General features: G+C 36.1%; 1 protein-coding gene across 2 annotated transcripts in view; it reads right to left on the bottom strand.

Moving 5' to 3' along the window:
* The window catches only part of LOC123874418 (protein unc-13 homolog B), a 419,803-nt gene that overhangs the window by 295,634 nt on the left and 111,928 nt on the right, over positions 1-12,241 (bottom strand). For both annotated transcript variants that reach the window (XM_045919729.1, XM_045919731.1), the window contains exons 12-17: positions 8,639-8,723; positions 8,185-8,358; positions 7,195-7,348; positions 5,748-5,815; positions 3,947-5,443; positions 3,155-3,465 (exon numbers count right to left, since the gene is read on the bottom strand). In XM_045919729.1, coding sequence (XP_045775685.1) covers positions 3,155-3,465; positions 3,947-5,443; positions 5,748-5,815; positions 7,195-7,348; positions 8,185-8,358; positions 8,639-8,723 — 2,289 coding nt within the window. The remainder of the gene's footprint in view (positions 1-3,154; positions 3,466-3,946; positions 5,444-5,747; positions 5,816-7,194; positions 7,349-8,184; positions 8,359-8,638; positions 8,724-12,241) is intronic.

The raw sequence follows: 12,241 nt of genomic DNA, 5'->3' as shown, positions 1-12,241 counted from the left end.
ATTCTTTTAACTATCTGCTCAAAACATTTGTAATTATATTGAAAACTTTATTAGAGCGTTAACAAAATTGTGCGAAGTTTCAATCTTAAATAAACGCCCGTTTACGATCTGAATCTAACATACGTAATAGCTACTTTATCTGACATTAAAATATAAATGACTCACTCTATATTTGTAATCTACTTCCAGTAACATAACTAAAACGAGACCAACTACAACAGTAGAGAATATTGAAAGCAGAAAAATACGTAAATTGTAGTTAAAATACTTTTCAAATATGTATGAATCCAATCCTGAAAATAGAGTTTTATTAAATAAAAGTACGAAACATTTTTCAACAGGTACCATTATATCTACTCGCAGCTTTTCTAACACAAATAATACAAATACCACAGAGGAAAAGGTACAAATACCTCGAAATGTCAAATAGATACGCTGCAAAAACGTTCATGTATCAATCTAATCTCATTTCAATCCGCCGAGATTTTGTAAAGGTGGGTAACGAAGCCACAGATCGATCAAAGCCCACTAGAGAGCTTTTGTTACGATGTGGCTTAGTAATATAAGTAAATATCTATAATATTTCAAAAAACAACTTGCTATAGTGGTAGCTTCCTAAGTAAAAACCTGGTAAGAATCCGATCCAAAAATTCTTATAATTCTTCAAAAATCCATACATCCATAGTCAATACCTACTAATATTATAAATGCCAAAGTATGTCATTCTATCTATCTATCTGTCTGTCTATTACCTATTCACGGCCCATCTGCTTAACCAATTTGACGTGGTACAAAGGTACTTCTCGGAGACGGACGGTACTTTTTATCCCGGAAAATCATAGAGTTCCGGTGGGATTTTTAAAAACTTAAGTCCACGCGGATTAAGTCCCAGGCATCATCTTGCTATACATATTATGTGAATCGTACGTCGGTACCTACAAAGTACGATAGATTAGTCGTGTTTAACCAATCATCACTAACGAAAATTGAACCATTACTAAAACTTCATACATATTAAGAAATCTGGGATAATTTGTTTTTTCAAGAGCAATTTCAAATAGATTCACTCACATAAAACCTATTTCAGTAATAAATAATAATGAAAATCATTTTCACACTATAATAATGAATTACTTGAATGAAAAAGTTCTCTAATATTCTTTCTAAAGTTCTCTACTGTTAGTAAAGAAAAAGTTCTCTAATATTCTGAAAAGTAATATCTAAATAGACGGCTGAAAAGGACATTAAAAGAAATTTGAAACATCGGAATGTAATAATAGATATTGAAAAAAAAAAATAGACAACTAAAAAAATATAAAACACTAGATCATGATGTTCGCGTCTTCAACTGACGCACTAGGTAGGTACTTCTTCCGCGTGGATAAAAATTTTTTTTAGAATCCTGTGGGAACTCTTCTGAACAAAAGGTAGTCTATGTCCGTCTCCGGGATGGAAGGCGTATCTCTGCCCCAAATTTTGTAAAAATCGATTAAACAGGCCTTAAAATCCCATGGGTATTCTATTATTTTTCTGGATAAAAAGTGTCCTGTGTCCGTTCCCTGAATGCAACCTGTACCAAGTTTCGTCAATATCAATTAAAATTGGTCGTGAAATCTGACAAACAGACAGACTGTAGAGGCATGCAGCCTCTTTTAAGACCGGCAGCTGCGAAGAAAGCAACACACTTTGCAGCTGTCACTTAGAGAACACAATTTGAATTCGGAACGATTCAAAATATCTTGCTGGCCTGGACGAACCCCGGGCAGCGCATTCAACCAATTCACTTCAGATCATCAAGACCGAAACACCTCGGTCTAGCATCAAGCTCCGGCCCTCGTTTTTCTACCACAGTTTTAATTGTAACCAAGGCACATGTTGTAAATACAGCCCAAGTAATACAAGTGATAATATGTAGCGGCATTTTTATTTATCAGTTATCATACGCTGCATGGCTGCTACAAGACAAGCCATTTATGATATTAGTGTGGAATGTGGATTTGACAAGACATAGGTACGCAATAATAAAAAATCTCGGGTTCACAGTGAGACGCTCGTTTTTGTTATGTGCTATTAAAGCTATAGTTATGTGCAAGCCACGCAAGGAGGCCCATAAGGAGTTCAGTAACAGCCTTTTCGCATTTCTCAGCGGTGGCGTACGTATTAACGTTTTTTCACAGCGGGATTAAAATACAATGGTATGTCCAGTGTTGTGATGTAATCTTGTCATGCCTAGTTTTCGAAAAGAAAAATAAAACGGAAAATCCGCTATTCTAGAGCCATCCCCAACTAAACATTAAAGCACCAAGAGGACGGAGCATTTCTCATTATTTTCAAATATCTTAAAAAGTTGTAATACAAATAATTGTTGCTTGGAATATATTTCCATATTCATATTTATTGTTTAGAAATTATCAAATGATTATTACCTAATTAATGAACATTTATATCACATAGTACGAGATTCATTTAGGTTAGTATATACTATACTTATATAAGAACATGTTTCACGACGTATAATAAACAAGATCTTGCTTAAAAAGTTGAAGACAGACATTAATAAAATGAATGTCGTATAAATTGGACACCGACGGTGCTAGACTACGTTTGATTAACATCAATTTCGCGAAATTTGATTAGGTGCAGACAGTCGTAAATTCTATGGTTCATGTCGGAGTATACCTTCGTCAGATTTAAGATAACTAACTGTATTCATAGGTACCTTGGGAAATTCACGCCTTATTCAAATAGGAGTTAACTCTCTTAGTTAATGAAGTTAACGAATTTAGAAATTATTAATAGAATTAAAATAATTTGAACAATGAAGGTAAGATTATTAAAACTTTTAACTTTTTATAATTCTTGACACAAGCATTTAAGGTTTGTAATAACGATCCTACAAATTTTCATAAACGAAAAACGTTTATAAAAATCTAACTAATCTAGTTTTTATTTTGTAAACTTACCTAATTCCATACACCTAGTTTCTTTCTTCACTCATTAAAACACATTAATTCTCCATTTGCATGAAAATAATAGTCATATAAAACATTAATTAATCAAAGACAATCGAAACAGATAACAAGTAAAAATATAAAACCAAAAAAAATATTTTCATTAAATCTGTTTCAATCATCAAAAAGTAAAAGGTACTCACGTTAAGTTGCATGACGATCTTGTTGTATGCTCGATGCCATCTTTGTTTCGGCGTAAGTTTAGGTTGCTCCGGCTGGAACACCATCTGTTCTTCCTCGTGTCTATTTGGCTCCTGATTAAAAACACTATCCTCTGGATACTGCTCATCAAATCTTTCCTGGTCTTGAAATTTCTCGTCTTCCCTAAAAGTCTCATCTTGATCTTGATCGTCCTGGTAGTCGTTATCTTGGTCAAAGGACTCTTGCCTCTCGAACCTATCTTGTTCGTCGGGGACTTCGTGAAATGTAACTTTCGATTTGTCTGTGATTGGTTCTGTGGAAAAATTGGACATTAGACTTGGCTTTAATAAAAGAAAAATCTTGTCTTAGATGTAACAATTTCAAAGATGCTCAAATCCATATCAATTCTAATAAAGTAATGGAGTACCTAACTGAACTTATAGATGTGAGTATGTTAGATGCTCGTCTGCTACCTTTAATGGCTCAAACTTTAAGCAGTCATTGAAACAATTTTGTATCGAGCGTCTCTTCAATTCAAATTATTTTAATAATTTTTATAATATAGAGTACTACTTTTTAGGAATAAAAATTTCAATGCAATGTTCAAAAAACTTAAAACCACGCGTATAAAGTCGCTGGCATAATTAATTTTATAGCTTGTAATACAGTCAATTCTCGTTAATTTTTGCTTTTATTTTCAATTCTACTGCCTACATTCAAGTTTGCTGTTTGTTAGGGTAGGTACTTTCCATTAATGTTAATTTAAAAAAATAAGATTATAATATAATATTTACCTTCTAAACTAGTTGGTATCGTAAGTTTTTCTTCATGTTGCGATATAAAAGAACTTTGTGAAGTTTTTCGATCAAGTACAGAAGGCGTTTGACTATGATAACTGTCAACAGAAGGCTTTCTGACTTGAGAAACAGTCTTAGTGGGCGACGCAGTCTTTTGTATACTTGGACTGGTATCCTCCGCTGCCTTTGCTTCTTCTGCGACATCTTCATGAATGGTATCATGAGCGTAATCTTCATCACGATACCTATCTAAAGATGTCCTATCGCGATCTACTTGATCAAGTTCAGTCTTATTGTACTCATCCTCGTAGGCACTTTCATCGAAACTCCCTGGAGGATAATCCTCTGGAGCATCGGGTAAGGTCCGTGTTCTACGCACTGGAGGTCTTTGCATAGAATCCTGTCTTTTTAACGACGGCGTTCTTGGTAACGATGGAGTGGACGTCGTCACAGTAGTAATTGGAACTGATGAAGAATCAGACACAGGGACGGATGTCGTATCGGATACAGTCGGTGCACTTGTAAACGGTGTGACGGAAGCTGATTCGTAGGTTGAGGATATAGTTGATTCTATATGTGTAACAGTAACCGAAGACATAGATACAGATGGAGGTTGTTGTTGTTGTTGTTGTTGTAGCTGTTGCTGTTGTTGTTGTTGACTTACAGAAGGAGCAGCAACAGCAGCCGCGGCGGCACCAAAAAAACTTCCAAGTTTCTTCGCGCCACCCGCCATAAATGAGCCAAAAGTAGCCGCTCCTGTAAGGACAGATGATTGCAGCTGTTGTGCTGGCAGTTTTTGTTGTTGCTGCTGTTGCTGTTGTTTTTGCGCCATCTGTTGTTGCTGTAGCAACAGTTGCTGTTCTTGTTGTTTATGTAAATATTCCTGCTCTTGCTTCTGATTATATAGATCTTGTTGTTTCTTATATTGGTCCTGCTGCTGCTGTTGCTGCTGCTGCTGATAATCAGTTTGTTGTTGTTGCATATAATTCTGTTGTTCTTGCTGATAATTATCATGTTTTTGTTGATACTGTTGTTCTTCTTGGTACAGTTGTTGGCTATCGAAATACTTTTGGTCTTTTTGTTCACTATGAATGTCCTGTTGCTGTTGATAATCGTGTTGATCATACTGAAGATTATATTGTTCTTTTTCACTATGTTGGAAGTCTTGTTCGTCTTGATACTGAGTTTCATATTGATACTGAAGATGCTTGTCTGACTTTTGATCTAAGAATTGATTTTGACTATCTTGGTATGACTGTTCTTGTTGATCGAACTTTTGGTACTGCTGCTTATCCTCATACTTATTTAAATCGTATTGCTGGTAGTTTTGTTCGTGTTGACTCGTAATAATATCTTGTTTAGTGGTCACTGGCGGTTGAATATATGAAGTGATTTTTGATGGCACAGACTTTGGTATCACAGAATCGTCTAAACTCGTCACTGGATAAGAAAACTGTGTAGAACTATCCGTCTCTGCCCATGTCGTTTTCTGAGCTGAAAATGGAAATAAATATTTGAATACAGAAAAAGTAATATCGTCAAAATAACTGTTAAAATACTTAAACGACATATTGGCCACTGATTCAGAATTAAACTGATTTGCTTATGAGTTTACATTGCGTTTGGATAACCATGACCGAATAACGGATATTTTTATCGGCATTGAAATACCTACTCAGTGTCAATGATAAGTAGCCATAGGTATAACTACATATACTTTTAAAATGGGAGCATCCAAGTGAATTATTAATTAATATTTAAATTGTTCTGGCGTAAATGGAGCTTTAGTGATTGCTACCTTGCGCGGCTGGTGGTGTAGCGTGCGGCGTCTCATCGAAGAAAGGCTGCATCCCCTCATCGTCGTAACTACAACGTCATAACAGGTTAATATCATATTAGAATTTATATATGTAATGCCAATAATATAATAAATTAATATGTATAAACACAAAGAAAAGAATCCTATTAGAATAGAATTGAAATATTTCTTATTCAAGTAAGTCATTACAAGTACTTTTGAATCGTCAAATGCATCTCTGTTTGGTTGCACAGGTTTGGAATGCCTTTCTTATCAACAAACTTGGAAATCGCTCTTTTCAAAGATTCCATTTATAACACTACTAGCTGATGCCCGCGACTTCGTCCGCGTGGATTTAGGTTTTTTGAAATCCCGTGGGAACTCTTTGAAGTTCCGGGATAAAAAGTAGCCTATATGCTAATCCAGGACATTATCTATCTCCATTTCAAACAGCCAAATCCATCCAGTAGTTTTTGCGTGAAGGAGTAACAAACACACATACACACAAACATTCGCCTTTATAATATTAGTGTGATGTGATGTGATGCCATGCCATGTATAAAATTAATTGCAGTCCCGCGCTTGCTAGAGCGAACTGCAAGTCAAATCCTCACTCTTTTATGATTTACATAATCTACAATTTTATTGTGTAATATGCTTTTTTCAGGAGCACACTTTTATACATTTATCAAACGAATGTATAGGCAAGCCAAATTGCGGAGTTTTGTTATAAAAGATAATATTTGCAAAAATAGAGCATAGTGTCACATTCAGAGTTGAGGTTGAGAGAGTTGCGGCCTTCTTTGCTTTCGCTATATGGTGTTTCTTATTGAACCACTTTTTTTTTACTAAAATAAGTATTTTCAGTTTATTTATGTTTTAATCACTAGTAGTTTCACTAGTTCGCTTTCGGCCGACTAAGAACACTCCGTGCATATTACCAGAAAATCAATATGATGACAAATTTTCATAAGCAAAATTACTGTGTTGAGTGGGCTAGAAAGCGATCGAAGTCATATCGATCGAAGTTATATTATGAAGACGAGTGTGGAACTGGTTCATTCATTCATTCACAATGACACAACTGGACCATAATATCTACTACTATAATAGTACGCGACTAGTTGAGATGGCAATTGACCTGGGCACATAACGCACACCTGCACAGCTCCCGCGCTAACCCGGTGCGGCACAGCGCAGGTGATGTGCGGGGCGTCGCCCCGCCTCATACCCCGATTGCCATCTCAACATGTCGTGAACTTACCTATGCGGTAATACATTAGTAGTAAATTTACTTTAAATATGGCATCATTATTTTAGAATTTGACATTGGCTCCTGGCATAATGCTTTGTCAATAGCAATAGTATCTCCAGCCACTAGATGAGCAACTCCAATTGGTAGATCGTCGCACCAAAGACAGTATTGTATCTGCATTTTTATACACACCTTGTACTATTATAATTGCTATCCTGATAGTGATCTATGGCAGTGTCTTGATATTGCTGTGGTTGTTTTTGCTGTTGCTGCTGTAGCGATTGCTGTTGGTACCCGTAGCTGACGTAGTTATAACTACTAACGTCGGGCACCGTTCTCTCGGGTTCTACAAAAGAGAAGTTGCGATTAGTATCGGTTGCGATGCTGTAAAGACCTGACGCGCAAGTTTAATACGTAAAGAGGCCTCAAGAGGACAGTGGTGTGGAAATGTCTGGGCATGGGTAGGTAGAGGTACCTATACAGATCTAGTGTTATATGTATAGCGCGCGAAGCAAAAAGTTGACTGACGAACCAATGTGTGACGACACAGAAATTTTATACCAATAAATAAATCGTCAAATCATCCACTGCGCAGGTTCAAGTTGTGTATTATCTTTATACGACGGTATGTGTAGCTTTTGCATATACTATCCGCAAAGGAAACCAACAAATCAATCCTGGAGCAGCTTTGTATCGGCACCAGGCACCAGACTACAATATGTTGGCACAAAATTCTTGGTTACTTTGGTCACATTGCCCTACGCCAACCTAGTAACTTGGTTGGGTACTTAAAGTCGTACGCAAGATTGAAGGCAAAAAAACCGCGTGGCAGATCACCCGGGTGATGGTCTGGCCAGATCATGTAACTCACTCGCCTTCCATTTACAGCCGCAATAAGAGAAGCCGAAGATAGAATGGAGGATATTGTTATCTTCGGCGTTGATGAAGGTGTAGCTGAGTATAACAACGACGGTATGTGTACCTTGTATGTAAGGCACGTGTGTGCCCGGTCACGGCTAGTGCGTGTGGCGGTATTGACGCGGCCGTCACTACGAGTAACCGCGGCCACCGTCGACTCCTACGACCTTAGCCTCAATCACTGCCTGGGGGCACTGGCAACGCTCGAGTACGCTTCGGCGTTGATGAAGGTGTAGCTGAGTATAACAACGACGGTATATGTACCTTGTATGTAAGGCACGTGTGTGTGCGCGGTCGCGGGCGGTGCGGGCGGCGGTCGCGCCGCGGCCGTCACCGCGGGCGGCCGCGGCAACCGCCGACTCCTACGACCCCACCCTGAATCGCTACCCGGAGGCACGGGCAACGCTCGACCGCGCTTCGGCGTTGATGAAGGTGTTGCTAAGGAGAACGATATAGGAGCAAGTGAAAAATTAATAAAATGAAAAAAAAAAATAACTAAGCTTTTTTTTAATGCACTATACCTAAGAAAAAGTCAAACGCTGGCCAACTCTAAATCTCAAAGTTTAGACCATTAGCACAAAATTTCTCTTGCTGAGCCCAATAGCTTATTATTTGACAAATCGTTGAAGAATTCAAAAGAAATATATCACAAGGATAGTCCTTGGGCTGCAGAAAGTTCAAGGTTTTAAGATTTTAGAAGCAATAAACTCCGCACTACCTGGAAGACTGGCTGTTGTACGTCGCGGCCGAGGCCTATACGGTGCCATCTCATTATAATCCGAATAACGTGATGAAGGTGGCAACTGCAACAAAAACTTGGAAATAAAACAATGTAATGAACAGTTTTAACAGCTTTACTCCAAATGAGCGTAGCACTGCGACTAGTAGCAGACAGATGGTGGGTAAAACTTAGGTGTATCGGTTGCATTCAACTAAAATGTGCTACGCTAGAAGACTCCCTTCAGCTTCGCGTTCTGACTTCGCGCGTTTTGGGCCCAATAATAGTTTGCCAAACAGCAATCAAGTAATGTTTAATTAAGAGGGGTTTATTCATAGTGCTCTAATAATGTTTAGTTAAGAGGTGTTTATTCATAGCGCTCTCTAACTAAACATAAAGTACGCGACAGGTTGAGATAGCAATCGGGGTATGAGGCGGGGGGACGCCCCGCACGTCACCCGTGCTCACCCGAAGCTAGCGCGGCGTTCCCACCCCGGTTGCTGTCTCAACCTGTCGCGCACTATAGTTTCGCTCTCATTTGAATACCAACCAACCAAACTTTCTAAGAACTAATATCTATCTCAGTGGTTTTTGACGTGACAACGTCTTATAATTCGATAGAGCCGGCTGCACGCACGAAAAAACATGACTCATGCTGCGTTACCTCGCTCTGAGGCGTTCCATGTAAGGCTTGAAGTGCAAGCGAGAGCGCGGAACGAGCGACAAAGAAGCACAATCGGCCTTTGTTGTCACGTTCAACTATCGTCAGTAAACCGACTTTACAGACAACCAATTTTTTTCTTTAAAGTTACACGGTCTAAAGAATTTAAATACAATTCTTCAATTTGTACGGAAAACTGGCAAATCAGACATACTTAGATAGGTTTCTAGAACATGTCTACAAAATTACATCGAGTTTGATTGGTTTATATCCAAATGGGAACCAAACTACGTTTGTGTGGATCAAAATAACGACAAAACTGCCGTTAAAAATATTGCCTACACAGTTTTAGCCATGAATAAGTAAAATACGTGACCTACGTTTATCCAACTGGCCGCTGTTGGCCGAAATATATTATCATATGTATTATGCATCGCTTTACTCCGTGACTTCACTATTCAAGGCTCCCATTGAAAACCATTGCTGCAGCGTGCTGTAGCATGATACTGAGTGGGAGACATAGGTTTGGTCACACATGATTCTTTCTATAATATGAAATGAAATGAAATGAAATGAAATTTATTTATTTGCTAAATATGCGTTGTTAACAAAGGTCTTATAATCTAAAATAGTCCCTGCATATTTACTGAAACTTCAGTATGCAAATATTAATAATATACTCTACAGGTATTTTTTATTTGTATTACAACAAATAATGTAGGGCATATTACTCAATGTTGATTATTACTATGTTCTTTACATAATAATACTATTAAATTTTATTCTATAAAATTACAACTAATAAACTAAAACTAGAATTATATAAAATTACAACAAACTAATTATATGTCTAAAATAAATGAAGCACTATGATTTCCAAGATATATAATTAAGGAAATCTGAAATAGAGTAGAACGATTTATCGCACAACCACTGAAAGAGCTTCCTTTTAAAAAATGTCGTCGGTAGCTTTTTTATATTTATATCTAATTTATTATAAATTTGAATGCTCATTGCGTAAGGCGATTTTTGAGTTTGTCTAAGATTATATTGTGGCATTATTAGTCTATCTTGATTCCTTGTAATACTATTTTGGTTTACATCGGATTTTTTGACAAAATACTCCAAATTCTTATGTACGAATACAGACGTTTCATATATGTATAAAGACGGCAATGTGAGGAGTTTATATTTTTTAAATATTAATCTGCATGAGTCAGTTGGTTTCATAAGAAGGATACTTCTGATACACTTCTTCTGCACTATAAAAAGTTTGTTAAAGTCAATTGAAGACCCCCATATAACAATACCATAGCGAAGGTTCGACATAATATACCCATGATATGCAGAAAATGCTGCTTCAAGTGATACAGTTTGTCTTAAACGTCGAAGTGGGTATATAAATCTGTTAATTTTATTGCAAATGTCATTAATATGGTATGTCCAGTCACAATGTTGATCTAGTCGTATCCCTAAAAATTTCATGTTATTATCCATGCCAATCGATTCATTATTATATATAATTTTTAGTTGATTAATTTCCCGACGTTTTGTTTTAAATTGCATATATTTAGTTTTATTTACATTTACTGATAAATTATTGCTTTCTAACCATTGTATGGTTTTATTTAAGGATTCGTTTATTTCATATTCATATACTTTTTTGTCTTTGCATGGTATAATAACAGTTGTGTCATCTGCAAATAAAATAGATGGATATTTTATACAAGTAGAGAGGTCATTTACATAAAAAAGAAACAAAAGAGGTCCCAAGACACTTCCTTGTGGTACCCCAAAGTTATTATTTGCATAGACTGATTCATAAGTATTAATCGTATTATTTACCCGCTTTGATATCACAGTTTTTTGTTTTCTATTAATTAGAAATGATTTTATCCAATCGTGAATTTTGCCACGGAATCCATAACATTCTAATTTATTCAAAAGCTTTTGGTGATTTACTAAGTCAAATGCTTTTGACATATCCATAAATAATACAGTAATAGCTTGTTTTTTATCGATTGATTCTGTAACTAACTTTATTAATTTGAATATTGCTGTTGTAGTAGACCTATTTTTTCTAAATCCGTGTTGTGTATCAGTTAAAATATTAAAGTGTTCAGCATAATTATACATTCTCTTAAAGACAACCGTTTCAAAGATCTTTGAAAGTACAGGATTTAGAGCAATTGGCCTATAATTTCCAATTTCATCTTTTTTGCCCTTTTTGAAAAGAGGTTTTATAACGGACATTTTAAGTCTTTCTGGGAATACGCCTTGTTCCATTGAGATATTAATTATATGACTTAAAGGCACTGAGATGGAATTAACACATTTTTTTAATAAAATTGTGCTTATTTCATCGTAACCTGTTGAATATGTATTTTTCAGACTCAAGATAACTTTTCTTATTTCATAAGGGTCGGTTGGACTACAAAACATGTTATTTTCATAGCTTTTTAAATTTTTTACAGAGCTGTCGAAATTATTCAATAATTTATTTGAGGTTTGTATAAAATACTGGTTTATTGTTGTACATATGTCTATAGGATTGTATATCACTTCATTATTCTGTGTAATATAGTTAATTTCTTGTGATTTACGTGAAACACCTACTTTTCTTTTAATAATGTTCCAAGTAGCACTACATACATTTTTTGAATTATTAATATATTTTTTGTTGCTCTGTCTTTTTCTATAATAAACACAGTGACGTAGAATGTGGGAATATTTATTATATAAAACTTTTTTGGTATGACTCTCACGATTACAGCATATTTCAAAGTACATTTGTCGCTTTTTTTTGGAACTAACTCTTAAGCCCTTTGTTATCCATTTTGCTTGCTCTGATTTCACGTTATTTGATATCTTAATGACGGGAAAACAGAGGCCATGGAAAAGTATTAATATTTCATGTAGTTTATTAAATGCTTCATTTGTAT

Source organism: Maniola jurtina, chromosome 18 (assembly GCF_905333055.1).
Source record: "Maniola jurtina chromosome 18, ilManJurt1.1, whole genome shotgun sequence".
Lineage (NCBI taxonomy): Eukaryota > Metazoa > Arthropoda > Insecta > Lepidoptera > Nymphalidae > Maniola > Maniola jurtina.
The sequence above is the reverse complement of the archived record's forward strand: the minus strand, read 5'-3'. Positions and strand labels throughout refer to the sequence as shown.